The sequence below is a fragment of the Mobula birostris genome, chromosome 2, assembly GCF_030028105.1.
Source record: "Mobula birostris isolate sMobBir1 chromosome 2, sMobBir1.hap1, whole genome shotgun sequence".
In the NCBI taxonomy this organism is placed as follows: Eukaryota; Metazoa; Chordata; class Chondrichthyes; order Myliobatiformes; family Myliobatidae; genus Mobula; species Mobula birostris.
In genome coordinates, this window is record NC_092371.1 from 135,571,520 (window position 1) to 135,592,831 (window position 21,312).

Genomic DNA, 21,312 nt, shown 5'->3' on the forward strand with positions numbered 1-21,312 from the left:
ATCTTTAAGAAAAAAGCCAAAATAAACAAGCTAATTAATTAGGTGCCGCCTGGCAGGTAAATGTTGGCCCAGATCAGAGGCGACGCAATTGGCAATCGCCTCTGATCTGGGCTGACATTTACGTGCCGGGCGGCACCTAATTAATTAGTTTGTTTATTTCGGCTTTTTTCTTAAAGATGTGCTGTGTGCCTCCTGGCTACCATTGCATTCTCCGCAAATCAGTATCTGTCCGCGGCCCAGGGGTTAGGGTGGTGGGACACTGGGGTGTCATCTCATCGTCATCTGTTTCCATGAGGGCAGGCAGCTCATCTTCTCCTATGACTTCCTGCCTTGATGTCGAAGATCGAGGTTCGTCGTCTGCTGAAGGTTTGCTTGACTGCTAGCCTCGTGCATTTTTCTATCATACAGTTCTTTGTAAGCACTCAAACCATCTTGCAAATGTGCTCTAAGCGGACATACTCTTTCAAAATTAAAGTTGTACTTTTCTGCAATCATTGCAGTGAAATCTCATGCAGTTGCTTCACGTTCAGTTCCTGGACGATTTCACTTAAGTCTATTCGCTACTGCATTCGGTTTTGATTGTTATCCTTTCCTCTTCCAATTGCATCAGCTCTTCATCTATCAGTTCTTGGTCAAGGGATGCCAAAACCTCTTCAACATCATCTTCGTCAACTTCCACAAGCCAGACTCACGTTGTCCTTACTTCATTCACCACGATCGAAACACTTAATTATGTCTAGTTTTACACTAAGTGTAACACCCTTACGAGCTCTTTCAGGCTTTTCAATTACCTTAGAACTCATCTTGTAAACGGCTGCTCACAGGCACGTGTTTAAGCAATGCTGGCGAGAATGCCGTTCCAAATCGGGGGGAGGAGTGCCTGCTCGGGGCGCGTGCTGCTTTTTTTTGTAACAGTGAAAACATCTTTTAGCGAAAATGGAGTTATATTTAGGTCTTTCGTAACAGTGAGGTTTTGTAGAGCAAAGGTTCGAAAAGCGGGGGGCACCTGTATTCGGTTTCTTTGACCTTGTTCCTCTGTACATGCCGACAACTTTTGAATTACTTCTATTCCTTTCTTCAAAATATCTCCGCTCTATCCTTGCAATCTGCTGCCTACTTTCATGCTCCATTTACATGAAAATCCTTGAATATTGTTGCCTTTTTACATGCTGACCACCAACGTGTTCCTGGTTTTAACAGATGATCTTTGGTTTGAAATGGTGACTCAGTTTCTTTTTCCACAGTTGCCACTTGACTTACTATTTCCAGTGATTTTTAAAATTATTTTCTAAGTGTTCTGTTACCACTTCCTGAATGGATTCCAGCATTTTCTTTTTTTTAATTTTGTTTTTATTTGGATAAGGTATTCACAAGTAATACACAAACTTTTTTTTTACATGTATAACCTTTTCCATTTTTTATGTGAGTAAATCTGTATTAATTTGTACATTCACAAGTGCACATTGAGATAGGGTTCCAGCATTTTCAATACTGTTATTGTCAGGTTAAGTAGTTTCTCTCTTTTTAAAAAGGTTACTGCCTTCCATTCTGTCTGAGCTATTCGAATATCTATGGAAACCCTGATTTCACACAGAACTGGTCATTTTCATGTTTGAAATAAAACTGCATCATATTATGTGTGCATTTCACTCAAGGATCCTTGGCTAATTAATTACTAATCAATGCTAGATATAAAATACTCAAGCTGTAGTCTGGCAACTCGTGATCTGTCATGTTGTGAATCTGTAGCTAATTAACTCACCAAGGCAACTTTTACAATCTCAGCAAATCTTCAGATTGCAGACAGTTCTTGGAACACTAGAATGACCTGAAGGGGTGCCAATAATTAAAAAGAACAGCTGCCCTACTTGAAGATGATTTGGGGCAATTTCTGTGGTCTGGCACCAGTCAGGTCTTGGTGGTGCTGGACTAAAGATTTTCAACTGGTGGCTGGTTTCCACCTTGGTTCTTCTACCTACTGACATCATCTCTTATTCATTCTAGGAATTAACCTTCTGCTCTGTTACTGCTCATTTAGTTTGCCCAGTCTTTATGTAGACTAGCAGTTTCCCATGATTGTGTTATCCAGCTTAAACCGATCACCCCTACTGGGACATAGGCCGGCTACATTAGCTCACCAGAGTCCCTTGTCCTGAGCCAGTCTTTCAAGTTGTTCCCAAGTGTATCCCATCTTCTCCTTTCTCTCCCAGGGATGACGTCTTTGGAGTTTCTGTTGGTATTTCTGCAGCTCTTGTTTTTTTTTATATGATGGAATTGCTATCCCCATGCCCAACCCTCCTCCTTTCGCAGCCAAGCTTGGGACTGGCCATGGTGGAGTTAATATGCCAACTCACAGGTTGGCTACAATCTAGAAAGCGCTGCCTGACATTTTTGAGGCAGGTACTTTCACAGATATGAAACATCTGGACAAGTAATTGAATCACTAAGTCATAGTAAGTTACAGAACAAATGAGATCCATGTAGATCGTACATGATGATCAGGTTAGACATAATGGGCTAAAGAACCTGTTTTTGTGTTGTTTGTCTCTTTAACTCTGTTATCTGCCCTTCTACTTTACTGATTTATACTGTCCCCTGAATTAGTGTGAAATACTTAGCAGTGTGATTGCCCCTTATAGACCATCTGTACTTACTTTAGGAAAACTTCGTTTGCAAGGCTTTCCCAATTCTTTTCTAAGTCTGGAGATGTGGGATCAGCTTTCATAAGTACGCCAAAGGCACTGAGCTCTTATTTCAAAAATATCTCGGGTCCTCTACTGGCCCTTTGCGAGATTGCTTGCCTGTTACCCAGAAATTGTGCGGAGCTGCACATTACTCTGTAGTTGGTAAACAGAAATTGCTTTTGTACAAACTCCCCATTCTTGCAGTTGGTGGCATTTCTTTTTGTGGTTACAGTTTCTGGTTTAGCCACATTGTTTGCAGGCATCAGACCTGACCTGACCTGACCTGAGATCACAGGACAGTACCACCAATTACAGATGCAGACATAGAAAACAGGAGCAGGAGTAGGCTAGTTGCTATGTCATTCAATAACATCATGATTGATTCAAAGTTGGCCTTCACTTTCCTGTGCTCTCACCATACCTTATGTTCCCATCATTCAATGTTTGCCATTCTCTTCTTTGAATACATAAGATAACTCCTCCACAACTATGGCATAGAGAATGCCAAAGATTTGAGTCTGAAAGAAGAGTTTCTTTCTCAACTCCTTTTGAAATGGACAGTCTCTTATTCTGAAATTACGCTGCTTAATTTGAGAAATCCTCACTAGAAGAAGCATCCTCTCACAATTCTTCCTCATGATAATTTTGCATGTTTCCATAAGATTGCTTTTCTTCTAAACCGGGGGTCCCCAACCTTTTTCGCATTGCGGACCGGTTTCATATTGACGATATTCTTGCGGACCGGCCAACCGGGGGTGGGGGGTGGTAGGGTTGCCAACAAACGAGTAGCAGTCAAATACGTTGGGTTTCCCTCGAGAAAGACTACAATGACCATGAAGCGTATGCGTGTACGTGCCGATTTTTCCCTACAGATCGTTTTTGGCGATTCTGTTCGGGGTTCGTGTTAATCACGAACGCAATATAGGTGATAAGTGGCTAATATACTCAATTTCGTTTCAAAAAGGGTGTATCTGACGAATTTAATATTAAACACAGCGCATATTTTCCTCGCATGAATATAGTGAAGGACAGGGGAGCTTGAAGTAAGGGTTGAACGAACTTCCAGTAGAAGTGGTGGAGGCAGGTTCAGTATTATCATTTAAAGAAAAATTGGATAAGTATATGGACAGGAAAGGAATGGAGGGTTATGGGCTGAGTGCAGGTCGGTGGGACTAGGTGAGAGTAGCGTTCGGCACGAACTAGAAGGGCAGAGATCGCCTGTTTCCATGCTGTAATTGTTATATGGTTATATAAGTCAAGAGTAGCAGTCAAATATGTTGGGTTTACCTCGAGAAAGACTACAATGACCATGAAGCGTATGCGTGTACGTGCCGATTTTCCCTGCAAATCGTTTTTGGCGATTCTGTTCGGGGGGGGGTGTTAATCACGAACGCAATATAGGTGATAAGTGGCTAATATACTCAATTTTGTTTCTAAAAGGGTGTATCTAACGAATTTAATATTAAACACAGCGCATATTTTCCTCGCATGAATATAGTGAAGGGCAGGGGAGCTTGAAGTAAGGGTTGAACGAACTTCCAGTGGAAGTGGTGGAGGAAGGTTCGGTATTACCATTTAAAGAAAAATTGGATAGGTATATGGACAGGAAAGGAATGGAGGGTTATGGGCTGAGTGCAGGTCGGTGGGACGAGGTGAGAGTAGCGTTCGGCACGGACTAGAGGGGCAGAGATCTCCTGTTTCCGTGCTGTAATTGTTATATGGTTATATAAGTCAATAGCATCATAACATTTTAAGTAACATTTGGATATTAAACACACAGCACATATTTTCCCCGTATGAACATATAAACTCATTGCAACACACCAATATCGCTGAATCAGTGGGAGCTCTGGGCTTGCTTTCCTGCAACAAGACGGTCCTATCGAGGGGTGATGAGAGACAGCGATACTCAAAGGAGGTTCCTTATGTCCAGTCTATTCGCAATTTAGTTTTCGTTGCTTTCATTTGCAGATATATGTTGGAAATGGAAGCAACGTTTTCAGTGCTTTCGTGGCTATCTCAGGATATTCAGCCTTGACTTTGATCCAGAATGCCGGCAGAGATATTATGTCAAATGTGCTTTTCAGCCTGCCGTCATTTGCAAGCTCAAGGAGTTGATCTCCTTCCCGCGCTGACATGGATGACGCGTGCGTAATGACCTCGCATGTGTTCAAGCTCAATAGTGCGTGACAGGGAATGAGGAAAGGTGCAGCTGACTCCTATCGCCAAATCATATTGTTTCCTCGCGACCCGGTACCGGTCCGCGGCCCGGTGGTTGGGGACCCGCTGCTCTAAACTGCAATGAGTGGAAATGCATATTGCTCTTCATTTGTCAAGCCTATCAACCTAGTGAACCTTCTCTGCACCACCTCCAATGTAAGCATATTGTTCTTTATAAATGAACACCAAAACCGTACATTATTCCAGGTGTAATCCCTACTTTTCTACTCCCAATAACCTGCAATAAAAACATTTCACTAGCTTTCCTAATTACTTGTAAATTACCAGCATGTTAACTTTTATTTTTCATGAACTTGGGGTCCCTGATCCAAGTTCTACCTACTGCATCTTTCTAAAACCACCACCTTTTGAAATCTTAACCATACCAATATTGTTCTCAGTATTGTGTTCTTGGCCTTCAAATTGACTTTATATAAACTTCAAAAGCACTACTATCTCCTTCTTACCCTGTATTCTTGTCTTGGGGTTGCTACAAACCTATTAACTACAGGAATGAGTTTTTAGACCTGTGTCGTTCTGAAAGGCATTTGAGGTAGATGTTAAGAAGCTCTAACTCTAAGGAATTGGAATGTGGGGATTGGACAGGAAATTTGATATTAGGGACAGGATCAGCTGCTGTATTGCAGGGCAGGTTTGGCTGAGCAGTTTGTGTGGCTTTAACCTAAAATTATTCGATGTATACTTCTGGTATTTGGCTTTCAGTAGTTATTTACCTTTTTTGTCTTTGTACTGCCTTGGTTCCACCTTCTGTTTGCACCGTGGGCCAGTTTAATATTGACAATATTCTTGCGGACCCAGGGGGAGGGGGGGTGCGGTGTGTTAGTCACGACCGGAATATAGGTGATAAGTCAACTATAAGTCGCTTATAAGTGGCTAATACCCTCAATTTCGTTTCTAAAAAGGTTTATCTAGCGAATTTAATATTAAACACACAGCACATATTTTCCTCACATGAATATAGTGATAAGTCAATTATAAGTCACTTATAAGTCAATAGCATCATAACATTTTAAGTAACGTTTTGATAGTAAACACACAGCGCATATTTTCCTCGTATGAACATATAAAATTATTGCAACACACCAATGTCCAGTGCGTTCTGCAATTTAGTTTTTGTTGCATTCATTGCAAAAAAACCCATTTCGCAGAGATATGATGTTGGAAATGGAAGCAACGTTTTCAGTGCTTTCGTGGCTATCTTAGGATATTCAGCCCACCGTCATTTGCAAGCTCGGGGAGTTGATCTTTTTCTCGCGCTGACATGGATGACTCACCAGGGTCATTCACAAGTGGGTCACGGACCCATTCCTTTGCACGTCTTGGGTCATTTGCGGTTGGGAAGTAAAGCTCGAATTATGTTGACAGCGAAGTTAGGTGATCGTGCACCAGCTGTGAGAAGGACGGTGCAGCCTCAGTCTCTCCCAAAGTCCCAGCTTATGTTGGGAACGTGTCAAATACGCCCCTGTCCACACGCCGTCCCCTGGCTGTGAAAACAGACACTTTATCTGCCACGAAAACAGTTGTCATTCTCCCCTAAAGTGACAAATTGAGTTCATTGAGCAGGTCGAAGATGTCACACAGCGAGTTTTGCTATCCACTTCTTGTCACTGAAGTGTGCTGTCAGTGATGACGATTTTCCTGAAAGAAACCTCTGTAGCTGCTCTCTGAACTCAAAAACCCTGACCAGGGCTCTTCCCCCTTGATAGCCACCTGACTTCAGTGTGTAAGAGAAGGCGTTTGTGCTCTGCATTCATTTCTTCACGAAGCTGCTCAAATAGACGTGAGTTAAGGGCTTTTGCTTTGATGTGATTGATAACGTCAGCATCACTCAATACATTGTTAAGATCAGGTGATATTTTTCAGCTAGCCTGCAGTTCCCTGTGTATGATACAGTGTGTGTAGACTGGCATTCAGGAGCAACCTCTGACTCAAGTAGTGAAACCGGACAGCCATCCAGTGATAGCTGCAGCCCTGTCTGAGCATATTCCAACACAGAGTGACCAGTCCAGTTTGCCTGACATGTAGTCATTCAAAGACTTGAATAATTCTGTCCCAGTTGTGTTAGTTGGTAGCAGCAGTGCATACAACATATCCTCGTGCATATTGTCTTGAAATATATATCGCACATAAACCAGCAGTATTGCCTTGTTCACTATCCACTATCAACTCTGCTCTCAAAGGCATCTCCCCCATTTCACGCACATCTGCTCTCACTCCATCCTCCGGCCACCCCACTAGGAATAGGGTTCCCCTGGTCCTCACCTACCACCCCACCAGCCTCCCGGTCCAGCATATTATTCTCCGTAACTTCCGCCACCTCCAATGGGATCCCACCACTAAGCACATCTTTCCCTCCCCGCCCTCTGCTTTCCGCAGGGATCGCTCCCTACACGACTCCCTTGTCCATTCGTCCTCCCCATCCCTCCCCACTGATCTCCCTCCTGGCACTTATCCTTGTAAGCGGAACAAGTGCTACACATGCCCTTACACTTCCTCCCTTACCACCATTCAGGGCCCCAGACAGTCCTTCCAGGTGAGGCGACACTTCAGCTGTGAGTCAGCTGGGGTGATATACTGTGTCCGGTGCTCCCAATGTGGCCTTCTATATATTGGCGAGACCCGATGCAGACTGGGAGACCGCTTTGCTGAACACCTACGCTCTGTCCGCCAGAGAAAGCAGGATCTCCCAGTGGCCATACATTTTAATTCCACATCCCATTCCCATTCTGACATGTCTATCCAAGGCCTCCCCTACTGTAAAGATGAAGCCACACTCAGGTTGGAGGAACAACACCTTATATTCCGTCTGGGTAGCCTCCAACCTGATGGCATGAACATCGACTTCTCTAACTTCCGCTAATGCCCCACCTCCCCCTTGTACCCCATCTGTTATTTATTTTTATACACACATTCTATCTCTCACTCTCCTTTTTCTCCCTCTGTCCCTCTGACTATACCCCTTGTCCCCTTTCTCTTCTCCCCCCCCCCCCCCGTCTTTCTCCCTGGGCCTCCTGTCCCATGATTCTCTCATATCCCCTTTGCCAATCACTTGTCCAGCTCTTGGCTCCATCCCTCCCCCTCCCACTTTCAAATCTCTTACTAGCTCTTCCTTCAGTTAGTTCTGACAAGGGTCTTGGCCCGAAACGTCGACTGTACCTCTTCCTAGAGATGCTGCCTGGCCTGCTGCGTTCACCAGCAACTTTGATGTGTATTGCCTTGTTGACATCGGTAGACTCGTCGACCTGGATAGCATACCATGGTGACTCGTTAAGCCGTTCCAACAGCTGTGCTTCAATGTCCTCCGCTATGTCATCGATTCTCCTTGAAACTGTAGTCGCTGAAAGAGAAACGTGTGCCATCTTGTTAGCTGCAGCTTCTCCCAACAGTTCACGGCACATGTCCTTGGCAGCAGGCAGAATCAGTTCTTCACCAACAGGGAAAGGCTTCTTAGCCTTAGCAATATTGCTAGCCACTAAGAACGACACTCTCAGAGCAGCAGCATTTGTGGAGGTAGTGGCTCTCAGCACTTGCTTCTGTCCCGCTTGCTCACGTTTTTTCCCGCTCAAAAAAACTCAACGGGTTTGTCTTTAAGTGCAGCGTGCTTGGACTCAAGGTGCCGAAGCAGTTTTGAGGGCTTCATTGTCTCATTGGACAGCTTGTCTCCATATATCACACACAGGGGGCTTGGAGCATGCGAGTCACCGGTCGCAATAAAACCATATTTTATGTACGACTCGTATTTTCTGTTGAAGGAAGCTTTCTTTCTTTTTCTTTTTTTTTGCAGTCTCGGCCTCAGCTGTCTCTGCGTTATCATCATCGTTAGGCCTTTTATGTCCCCTACCATCTCTTCCAAAGAAACTCTCAAGCAACGTTTGTTTTTTACTCATCGAATAGTTGTAGGTTAATGACCGACTGATGACCATACATGCAGAATGACCTCACGTGCGTTCAAGTTCAACAGTGGACGTGACAAGGAATGAGGAAAGGTGCAGCTGACTCATATCGCCAAATCATATCGTTTCCTCGCAGCCCGGTAGCGCATGCTTTGTGGCCCGGTGGTTGGGGACCACTGATTTAAACCACTTAGGCCGCATCGATGGAATTCACTTCCTCAACTGCAACACTGTCACCTGCTTTGGACATTATTGTAATCTATTTATCTAACCAAGATACTGAACGCTCTGTGCAACTTTACTAGCCACACCTGTGAGTAATGCATTTGCCTCCCAAGTCAAAGTTGTGGATTCCAAGCCTTTTTCAGGGAATTGAGTATAGAAATCTTAACTGTAGTTTTGCATTAATGTGGGAGTTGTTGGAGGGAAATTCCCTCCAACAACTATCAGTTATTGGATGGAAATTGAAAAGCATATTATTTGAATTGAGAGAGATTTGTAGAGCTCAGAAATGCAGAGGAAGCCAGTGTCCTGGTGCAAGCTTTGCAAAATGTTTATGGAAGGGTACACTTCTGTTTTGGAAGTTGGTGAGAATACATAGAGCACTGTAGAGAGTATTGATCTTTAAGGAAGGATGGTAATGCATAGAAGTAGTTCAGAGAAGGTTTACTTGAAATGTTGGGTTTCCTTATGAGGAAAGGTTGAAGAGTCTGGACATGTATCTGCTGGAGTTTTAAAAATGCAAATAATCTTTCGTGACACATTTAATATCTTGAGATCTTTTGACAGGTTTAATGAGAAGATGTTTTCTCATGGAGAAGCTAGAAATAGGGTGGAGGTATAAAGAAGGACTTGCCCATTTAAGATGGAAAGGAAGTGTATTTTTATTTGTAAAGACATTGGAAGGCAAGTGTTTAAATACTTTTAAGCTAGAGACATCTCCTTAATAGATGAGGGATGGAAGCTTATGTGGAGAGATGGGAATATGATCACATTCGGGTCATCCATGATCTTAATATACTATTCTGCAAAAGTCTTGGGCACATGATTTTAAAAAAATTCTGTAAGGCAAAGAAGCGTTCAAATATAATGAAATCAAAAATTTCTAGATCTCAAAAAATTTATAAAAAGCAATAAACAGTGGTGGGAAAATAAATTAAATCAATATTTGGTGTAAATACCTTTTGTCTTTAAAACTGCATAAATTCTCTTAGGTACAGTTGCACAGCTCTATAAGAAAATTAGCTAGCAGGTAGTTGGAACCTATTCTCATAAGTGCCTTATCCAGTGTGTGCTCCAATCCAGGGAACGTCCTTGTAAATCTTCTCTGCACTCTCTATAGTATCCACATCCTTCCTGTAGTGGGGTGACCAGAACTGAACCCAATACTCCCAAGTGGGGTCTGACCAAGGTGTTGTATGGCTATAACATTGCCTCTTGGCTCTTGAACTCAATCCCATGGTTGATGAATGCCAGCACACCATATTCCTTCTTAACAACGCTGTCTACCTGTGCAGCAGCTTTGAGTGTCCTATGGACACGGACCTCCCCCCCCCCCCCCCGCCCCAAGATCTCTCTTATCCTTTACACTACCAAGAGTTTTAACTTTAATACTATATTCTGCCTTCAAATTTGACCTACCAAAATGAACCACTTCACACTTACCTAGGTTGAACTCCATCTACCACTTCTCAGCCCAGTTTTGTACACTATCAATGTCCCGCTGTAACCTCTGACAGCCCTCCACACTATCCACAACACCTCCAACCTTTGTGTCATCAGCAAATTTACTAACCCATCCCTCCACTTCTTCATCCAGGTCATTTATAAAAATCACAAAGAGGAGGGGTTCCAGCGCAGATCTCTGCGGAACACCACTGGTCACCGTCCTTCATGTAGAATACGAACCATCTACAATCACCCTATGCCTTCAGTGGGCAAGCTAATTCTGGATCTACGAAGCAAGCTTTCCTTGGATTCCGTGCCCCCTTACTTTCTGAATGAGCCACGCATGGAGAACCTTATCAAATGCCTTACTGAAATCTGTACGCACTACATCCACTGCTCTACCTTCATCAATGTGTTTTGTTACATCCTCAAAAATTCAATTAGGTTCATAAGGCAAAACCTGCCCTTGAGAAAGCCATGTTGACTATCCCTAATCAGATTATGTCTCTTCAAACGCTCATAAATTCTGCCTCTCAGGATCTTCTCCGACAACTTGCCCACCACTGAAGTTAGACTCACTGGTCCCTAATTTCCTGGGTTATCTCTGCTTCCTTTCTTGAACAAGGGAACAATATTTGCAACATTCCAGTCCTCTGGTACTTCTCCTGTTCCTATTGATGATTGAAATATCATCACCAGAGGCTCAGCAATCTGCTCCCTCACTTCCCACAGTAGCCTAGGGTATACCTCATCCAGTCCCAGTGACTTATCTAGCTTAACACCTTTCAACAGCTCCATCACATCCTCTTTATTAATGTCTATGTGCTCAAGTGTTTCAGTCCACTTTAAGTCATCCCCACAATTACCAAAGTCCTTTTCACTGGTGAACACTGAAGCAAAGAGTTCACTAAGTACCTCCACTACCTCCTCTGACTCCGTGCACACGTTTTCACTATCGCACCTGATTGGTCCTGATCTCACGCTGCTCATTCTCTTATTCTTCACGTACTTGTAGAATTCCTTGGGGTTTTCCTTAATCCTGCTCATCAAGGCCTTCTCATGGCCCCTTCTAGCTCTCCTAATTTCATTTTTAAGCTCCTTCCTAGCAACCTTGTAATTTTCTAGAGCTCTGACAGTGTCTAGTTTCTTGAACCTTCATAAGCTTTTCTTAACTCTATTTTCCATATCCTTTGTACACCATGGTTCTTTTACCCTACCATCCTTTCCCTGCCTCAATGAAATATACCTCTGCAGACTGCTATGCAAATGTTCCCTGAACATTTGCCACATTTCTGCCATGCATTTCCCTGAGAACATCTGCTCCCAATCTATGCTCCCAAGTTCCTGCCTAATAGCATATTTCCCCCTACGCCAATTAAATGTTTTCCCAAATTGTCTGCTTCTATCCCTCTCCAGCGCTATGGTAAAGGAGATAGAGTTGTGATCACTACCTCTAAAATGCTGTCCCACTGAGAGATTTGATACCTGACCAGCCTCATTTCCCAACACCTTATCAAGGACAGCCTCTCTTCTAGTTGGCTTATCTGCATACTGTGTCAGGAAACTTCCTGAACACACCTAACAAACTCCACCCCATCTTAAACCCCATGCTCTAAGGAGGTGCCAGTCAATATTAGGAAAGTTAAAATCTCCCATCACAAACATCCTATTATTATTGCACCATTCCAGAATCTGCTTCCCTATCTGCTCGTCGATGTTCCTGTTCCTATTGGGAGGTGTGTGTGTGTTTATGTATAATATAAACCCAGTGGAGTTATTACCCCCTTCCTGTTTCTGACTTCCACCCACACTGACTCTGTAGATAATCCCTGCGTGACTTCTTCCTTTTTTGCAGCTGATATGCAATGCCATGCTCCCACCTCTTTTTCCTTCCTCTTTGTTCTTCTTGAAACATCTAAATCCTGGCACATTCAACAGCCATTCCTGTCCCTGAGACACCCAAGTCTCCGTAATGGCCACAATGTCACATTTCCAAGTATTGATCCACTTTCTTATCCACCTTGTTTATGATACTCCTTGCATTAAAAAAGACACATCTTAAACCATCAGGCTGAGTGTATCTTTGCTCTATCATTTGCCTATCCTTCCTCACAAACTCCCTGCAAGCTCTCTCTGCTTCTGTGCCAACTGCCCCATCCTCTGCCTCTTCACTTCAGTTCTCACCACCCCCCCCCACTGCAAATCTAGTTTAAGCCCTCCTCGATAGCATTAACAAACCTCGCTAGGATATTGCCCCCACCCCCTTTGATTCAAGTGCAGCCTGTCCTTTTTGTACAGGTCATACCTGCCCCAGAAGATGTCCCAGTGATCCAAGAATCTGAATCCTTGCCCCCTGCTCCAATCCTTCAGTCACGCATTTATCAGCAAACTCATTCTATTCCTATACTCACTGTCACATGGCACAGGCAGCAATCTCGAGATTACTCCCTTTGAGGTCCTGCTTCTTAGTTTCCTTCCTAACTCCCTGTATTCTGCTTTCTGGATTTCCTCCCTCTTTCTACCTATGTCGTTGGTACCAATATGTACCACGGTCTCTGGCTGCTTACCCTCCCATTTCAGGATATTGTGGATGTGTTCAGAAACATCATGAACCCTGGCATCCAGGAGGCAAACTACCATCCATAATTTTTTGCACCCACAGAATCGACTATCTGTCACCCTAACTATAGAGTTCCCTGTTACTACTGCCATTCTCTTCCGTTCCCTACCCTTCTGAGCCGCAGGGCCAGACTTGCTGCCAGAGGCACGGCCACTGTTGCTTCCCCAGGTAGGTTGTACTCAGTACTCAGGATGGAGTACTTAATGTTAAGGGGAGTGACCATGGGGTGCTCTTCACTACCTGACACTCTCCCTTCCCTCTCCTGACAGTCACCCATTTGTCTGTCGCCTGTGACCCTGGTGTGACTACTTGCCTGTAGTTCCCATCAATCGCCTTTTCATTTTCCCTAACAAGCTGAAGCTCGTCGAGCTGCAGCTCCAATTCCCTAATTTGTTATCTAGGGAGCAGCAGCTCGATGCACCTGGTGTAGATGTGGCCATCAGGGAGGCTGGAAGTCCCCCACATGTCCCACATCTGACACCCAGAGCAGAAAACTGGCCTTGCAGTCATACCCACTATTCTTAAGTAGTGAAAAGAAGAGATATGACAGTAACTTGCCTCGCCTAGGCCTGTCCTCGCCAAAGCTCTACTGCTCTGTCTTACTACTCCGATGACCGCTCTGCTAGGCAGTGTCTCCCTTTTATGGCAGAACTTTTTCAGTGGCCTTGTGTGATGACAAAGTGCGTCTGTTCACTTTTCCCAATTGAATCAAATTTTTTGCTGAAGATTGTTCTTGCTGACCTTGACCGTGTATTTAGGGTCATTGTCCTGCTGCAAAATGAAATTGGGACTGATCAGATGTCTCCATGATGGTATTGCATAATGGATGAGAATCTGCTTGTACTTCTTAGCATTGAGGATTCCATTAGTTCATCAGACTGCTTAATTCATGCTGACACAACTGTATTACTGTTATATTGACTATCCTGTTGTAAATAATATTTGTTATAAATTACTATAAATTGAACATTGCACATTTAGACAGAGACATAAAGATTTTTACTCCATGTATATGAAGGATGTAAGTAATAAAGTCAATTCAATTCTGACTAGCTCACCAACTCCATTTGCAGAAATGCAGCCCAAGCCTGCAGGAAACCTCCGACATGTTTCTCTGTTGATGCAGACACTCATCCATGTGGTGCTCTCCACATCTTCTACAGACAAACTGCTGCTGTTTGAATCAAAAATCTAATTTTGTCTTGTCACTTCAGAGCACTTGCTGCCATTGTTCAGTACCCCAGTCCTTGTGTTTTTGTGTGTGAGTGAGTCTCTTGGCTTTTTGGCAGCAATTCCAACATGAAGACCACTTCTGAAAAGACTTCTCTGGACTGTAGAGTAGTGTAATTGGATTCCAGTGGTTTCTGTGAGTTCAGAGCTGACAGCAGTACTGGATTTCTGATTTAGAAGGGACATCAGTTTCCTGCACTCAGTTTCCATGGCTGACCACTGCATTTCTGGTCCTCAACCTTGCTCGTTTCTTTGTGCTTCAGAAGAGCTTGGACAGCACATCTTGAAACTCCTGTCTACCACAAAATTTCTGCTGGGAGTGACCTTGCTGATGCAGGATACCCACCTTGTGATTTGTTTTGTGCTTACTCTTGCCATGGTGTAAGATTTGATTTGAAGGTTAGACTGTCAATATTTTAGTTTGGTTGTCCTTTGCCAAATTTGATTCCTTTTATATCCATTTCTGTTTTAGTTAATCTGTTTACTTTATTCAATTCTGTCATTGATCATTTGCACCTGTTTGTTATCTTTGTTTAATCATACACTGGATACAGACCCACAAAGTAATCAAGTTTTTATTTGAAAAGTGGTCAATTACTTGATATGTTACTGTCTTTTACAAAATTTTGTGCTTCTCTACTGACATACTAATGCAGAAGACAAATAAACATCTAAAACAAAATTTACGTTTAAAAAAAACCTAGGGTGTCTATGACTTTTGCCCAGTACTGTAGATGATGGAATAGGTTCAATGGGTAGAGTAGTCTAAACTGTTTCTAATTCATATGTTCATAACTAAAGCCCTGTAAGCATTGAGTATAACATATGCTCTGATATTGTTTTGAAGAACATCAGGAATCAGTTGATGTTCTCCAATTAAAAGAACAAAAAAAATGTCATAATTGTACTGAATTGTGTGGGAGATCATTGTTTGGAAATTGACTGCACTTTCCTACATTTCTGTCGTGAATAGGCTTTCGCGAATGTTTCAGTGGCTGTAATGCAAAAGTGGACAAAATAAATTGAGGCTGAAAGGTCCTAGGTGGTGGGGGAGAAAGGGCTGCAGATTATAGAATCTGATAAGGGAAGATGAAAAGGAAGCAAGTAAAGGAAGTGCAGTGGGCAGATGGGTATAATGGGAGGAGTGTTTTTGGTTGTGGGGGGGAGCATCAGTTTCACATTTGATCATTTGCAGCCCTTTGGTCTTCCCCTTGCCTCCATCTGCCCATCAGTCTGTTCTCACCTCTTGCTTGGCAGCTCCTGCTCCATTCCTACCACAATTCTATACTTGTTGTCTCGCCTCTGCTCTTTTGGTCCAGGTGAAGGGCCTTGACCCAAAGTGCCGACTGTCTGTTCCCCCTTTCGATGTTGCCTGACCTGATTTCCTGTAGCAGCTTGTTTTCTTAAAATATATATTACTGGAAGCTCATAACAGATTGGGTAGCATTCAAAAAAAAAATCAGTGAATATTCAATGTCAAGGGAAATTCATTATCAAAGCGGTACACTTTTCCTGTACTGTTCTGTTGCCGATCCATATTGACTGGGGTCTGCAAGTGAGGAAATTGAGGATCCAGTTGTGCAGGGAGCTATCAAGGCCCAGGTCTTGGAGCTTGGGGATTAGTTTTGAGGGGATTAAAATGTTGAATGCTGAGCTGTTTTCAATGAAGAGCATTTGGATATATGCATCTTCATTGTCCATGTGTTCCAGAGTGGAGTGAAGGGCCAATGAAATGGCATCTGCTCTTGACTTGTGACGGTAGGCAAATTGAAGCGGATTCAAGTCATTCCTCAAGCAGGAGTTGAAATGCTTCATGACCAAACTCTCGAAGCACTTTATCACAGTGGATGTTAGTCATTGAGGCAAGTTACCACCTTCATCTTGAGCACCACTATTACTGAAGCCTGCATGAAGCAGGTGGGTACCTCAGAATGCTGAAGTGGGAGGTTGAAGGTGTTCGTAAACACTTCAGCAAGTTGATTGGCACAGGTCTTCTGTACTTGGCTAGGTATACCATCTGTGCTAAATGATTCACCCTCCTAAAGGATGCATCAGAGACTGAAATCACAGGGTCATCGGGGCTGTGGGGGTTTGTGAAGGTGTTTCCAATGCTTTATTGGTTAAAGTGAGAATGAAAGGCATTGAGCTCATCAGGGCTGAAGGACTACTGTGCTATATTACTCCATACCTCTAAAAATTCAAAACTGATTATTGCAAACCTGTATACGAAAAATTATGCAGTTCTCTAAGTTGCTAGTCTCCGGGTTTGAATGTTACTTATGTAAGAGATAGAACTTTATTTACGTTTCTCACTCCTTGCTTTTGACTCCCAGTAGTAAAGGTTGGGGCAGCACAGTAGCCTAGCGGTTTGCATAACATTATTACAATGCCAGCAACCCAGGATCAATTCATGCCACTGTCTGTAAGGAGTTTGTATGTTGTCCCTGTGATTGTGTGGGTTTCCTCCCACATTCTAAAGACGTATGGTTAGTAAGTTAATTGGTCACGTGTAATTGGACGGCGTGGGCTTTTTGGGCTGGTAGGGCCTACTATGCTGTACAGCTGTCCCCTGCTTTTCGAACGTTCGCTTCACAAAACCTCACTGTTAAGAAAGACCTACACATTAGTTCCCTGTTTTTGCTAACAGAAGGTGTTTTCATTGATACAAGAAAAGGCAGTGCGCACCCGGAGCAGCCGCTCCTCCCCCGGATTCGGAACGGCATTCCAGCCGGCATTGCTTAAATACGTGCCTGTGAGCAGCCATTAGCAAGATGAGTCCTAAGGTATCGGAAAGCCCAAAAGAGCTCGTAAGGGTGTTACACATAGCGTAAAACTAGACATAATTAAGCGTTTTGATCGTGGTGAACGAAGTAAGGATAAAGTGAGTTTGGCTTGTGGAAGTTGAAGAAGATGATGTTGAAGAGGTTTTGGCATCCCATGTCCAACAACTGATAGATGAAGAGTTGATGCAATTCGAAGAGGAAAGGATAACAATCGAAACCGAATGTAGTAGCGAACGGACCGAAAGTGAAGTTGTCCAGGAACTGAACGTGAAGCAACTGCGTGAGATTTTTGCTGTAGCGATTGCAGAAAAGTATGACTTTAATTTTGAAAGGGTACGTCGGTTTAGGGCATATTTGCAGGATGGTTTGAGTGCTTACAAAGAACGGTATGATAGAAAAATGCGTGAGGCTAGCAGTCAAGCAAGCCTTCCAATCAGCCACAGCAGACAACAAACATCGACCTTTGACATCGAGGCAGGCAGACATAGAAGAAGATGCCCTCCCTGCCCTGATGGAAACAGATGACATCTCAGTGTCCCACCACCCCAACCCCCAGGCCGCGGACAGATACCGATTCGCGGAGAATGCAGTGGTAGCCGGGATGTACCCAGCACATCTTTAAGAAAAAAGCCGAAATAAACAAGCTAATTAATTAGGTGCTGCCCAGCACGTAAATGTCGGCCCAGATTAGAGCCGATTGCGTCACCTCTGATCTGGGCCGACATTTACATGCTGGGTGGCGCCCAACTAATTAGCTTGTTTATTTCAGATTTTTTTCTTAAAGATGTGCCGAGTGCGTCCCGTCCACCGCTGTACCCCTGTATGCTTCGCGGATCGGTATCAGTCAGCAGCCCGGAGGGTGGGGGCCACTGCACCACCCCAACCTCCGACGACTCAGCCTAACACACCATCATCAGTGTGCTTCCCAATTCTGGTAAGTGATACTACACTGTACATACATCATTTCTACTTTATATTGGCTGTGTATTTTTACGTGTTATTTGGTATGATTTGGCAGCTTCACAGCTTAAAGGTTACTGGAGAGCGCTTGCGCCGTGTTTTTGCCGAGAGCGCTTGCGTGAGATTTTTGCTACGGAGAACAGTCCAGGCAATGATTCTAGAAAAGTATTTCTACTTGATATAGGCTGTGTATTTATCATATCATTCCTGCTTTTACTATATGTTACTGTAATTTAAGGTTTTATGTGTTATTTGACATGAGTTGGTAGGTTATTTTTGGGTCTGCAAATGCTCACAAATTTTTCCCAGATAAATAAATGGTAATTGCTTCTTCGCTTTAGGACCTTCCGGCTTACGAACCGTTTCATAGGAACGCTCTACCTTCGGTTGGCGGTGGAAACCTGTATCTCCAAATAAATGAATGAATCAGCTACTGATAGGTAGCATTAAGTGTCCATTTAGAAGTGTGGGACAAGTAAGCAAACCAAAAGATGCAGCTTTTACAATGCCTTTAATTTAGTTGTTCAAAGGTTGCCATTTGATTACTATCAACATAAAAGCTAAGAATATGTACAGCACAGTAATGGTGTGTGCAGATTTTTTTCTCGGCTTAGAAAATGATTGCCTATGGCCATAACATAGAATAGCTAAATATTAAAAAAAAGTGAATATGAATGTGAAAATGTGATTTGTGCTAACTCTTAATTTTGGCAACTTTGTTTTTTAGTTTGATGAATATTGTGGTGTCACAGTGAATGAAAAGGCTGAACGTCGAGATGGTTACTCTCCATCCCAAAGCTTCATGCGGTTGCCACAGAAAGAATTGAACTTCCCCGAGGCTGAACAGTTCTCTTTCATGCGAGACAACAGAGAAATGCATCGAATTACTGAGCAACCTGGACTCCCTGGTTTAACAAATACTAACTTCCATTTTGAACGGGAGCTTCCAGCTAAGTATACCACAAAGTCAGAATTGGAAATTCCTTCTGAAAATAAGGTCTGTGGTGCAGATTTCCTACTCCCACATGAGCAAGCCAGTCAGGGAAACAGTGGATTCTCTCGTATAATTGGCCTATTGGCAGAGGTTGACAACAATTTCCAAGAAAGGAAACATAACTTTCCAAATATAGACGATGAAGAAAGGTTCCTGTATGGAGAGCTTGAGGAAGACAAGACTGGTTCTCGCAAATTTAGACCATCTTATTCTTTCAACAACCTTCTTCCTCTAAGACAAACCAATCTGCCAGAAGGATTGTCCAGTACAGAAATGGGGAAGACTGATAAAGAGTATGAAAAGATCCATGATCTGTTGAAAACTATTGGCCTCGATATTGGTGTTTCAGAGATTAGCAAATTGGCAGCTCGTACTCAGGAGCGCCTTCACGGGAAGAAATCTTCAACACAGTCACCTGATAGCCCTTTGGATTCCCATAATTCTGGCTCTTGGGATAAGTTGAGGACCCGAAATGATACAAAATCACTGGAGCCTCATCTGCAGTCCCGAATGAAATTGTCAAAACAAGAAAATATCTCTCACCCAGGTTTGAAAGAGAGCAAGGAATCTTTCAGAAGAGAAACAAATGTAAAGGCCAAAGAGCCTGAGAGGGCAGCTCCACTATATCCTGCTCCAACTAATTCAATAAACTGTAAGTCTGGTTTATTGCCTACTCCATCATCAGCATTTGTCATGCCACCCTATGGTCAATTTGCATTACCTCCAATAAACTATCCGCTAAATCCTCCACCACTTGCTTTTAATCAGTACAACCCTTATCTCGCGTACACAACTCCTGCCTGGCCAAGATACCCACCTCCACAGGTCAGTGAGCCAAGTAGTCCAGTCGTAGTAATGATGCCACAATCAAAGGTCTCCCGTCCAAATTTGAGGGTCATTGAAACAGTCAGTAATCCCACACAAACCGTGGACCAAAAACGAGAGGAGTCAGTGCTGGTGCGAGTGCAGACAACTCTTACACCCACCCAAACCCCAGAATCGTCCTCAAACCGATTGATGTCCAAGTCTACTGAGGAAGATAAAAGAAAAGCTGAGCAGAAACGAAAGGTTTGTTGCTGTTTCTTGTGTATTTAAGAGAAAATTAAATTTTGTGCTTTTTTTTCCCCGGACAAGTTAAACTGAGAATATTAATTGTGCTTTGTCGATAAGAGATGAATTAGACCAAAGTCCTGTGCATGGCTAACGCAAGTTACTGTTGTGGAGGACATGGTTTCCCGAAGGAAGATTTCAGGAAGAGTGGGCTCTGCTGTGCTTTGGTGCAGCTCTTCGTGGATATTTTGGTAAAGGAAAATGGATCATCATTTGGCTTTAGCACTGAATCAAAAGATGAGCTTGAATGGACACTGCAGATTCAGTATTACCGTGTACTGTTTGTGAGAGAAGGATCCTTGATTTAGTTTTTAACAGTATTTGGTTAAATGAAATGGTGTGGAATGTTGCCCTGTGAGGTGTGTCTAATTAGGATAATGGTGTAGAGAGAAAATAGGAAAAGGAGGTGAACCAGAACAAGGAGAGAAAAATGTGAATATGAGAAGCACACCAAAGGTGTAGAAATGGGAAAATAGTGAAGCAGTTAAAAAGTCACAGAAAAAATGCAAATGTACAAGAATAAAAATAATGAAGATTGAGGAAGATAATCTAAAAAGGCAGAAAGCAAACACATGTAAGTAGGACCAAGAGGCCCTTCAAGCTTGCCTCAACACTTATTATGATTGTAGCTGATCTCTGCTGGCCTTAACATCTATACTATTTCAACATGCCCCTCCTTGATTTACCAAATGTTGGCTCAACTCCTGTACCATTTTTCCGTATCACCCACTTCTCGATTTGTCAGATACTTTTCCAACTCCACATTAAGTGCTTACAATGATCCAGCTTCTGTCAGAATTCCAGAGATTCACCATCCTCAGCAAGAAGAAATATGTTTCAAATAATCAAACCGCCCGTTGTAGTTATGCTCCCTTGTTCGCGACTCTCCCACCATTGAAAACATTCTAATATCTACTCTGTCAAGTCCCTGAGCATCTCGTATGTTTTGAATCTCACCGCTCAATCTTCTCAAACTTGAAAGAATACAGGCCCAGGCTATATGGTCTCACTTGGTAGGACAGCCTTCTTATTTCAGAAATTAGCCTGGTCAATCTTCTTTGGACTGCCCTCAACAGGACTCCACTTTGCAGTATTTCAGTTGAGGCCTTCCAGATACACTATATGATTG

The 21,312-nt window shown here is 43.2% G+C and overlaps 1 protein-coding gene across 10 annotated transcripts in view; it reads left to right on the top strand.

Annotated features, from left to right (window-relative positions):
* The window catches only part of znf318 (zinc finger protein 318), an 88,849-nt gene that overhangs the window by 22,911 nt on the left and 44,626 nt on the right, over positions 1–21,312 (top strand). For all 10 annotated transcript variants that reach the window (XR_011883822.1, XR_011883820.1, XM_072248754.1 and 7 more), the window contains exon 4: positions 18,807–20,141. Coding sequence is in view for 8 of the 10 variants with exons in the window: in XM_072248754.1 (XP_072104855.1) it covers positions 18,807–20,141 (1,335 nt within the window). In the remaining 2 variants the exon portion in view is untranslated. The remainder of the gene's footprint in view (positions 1–18,806; positions 20,142–21,312) is intronic.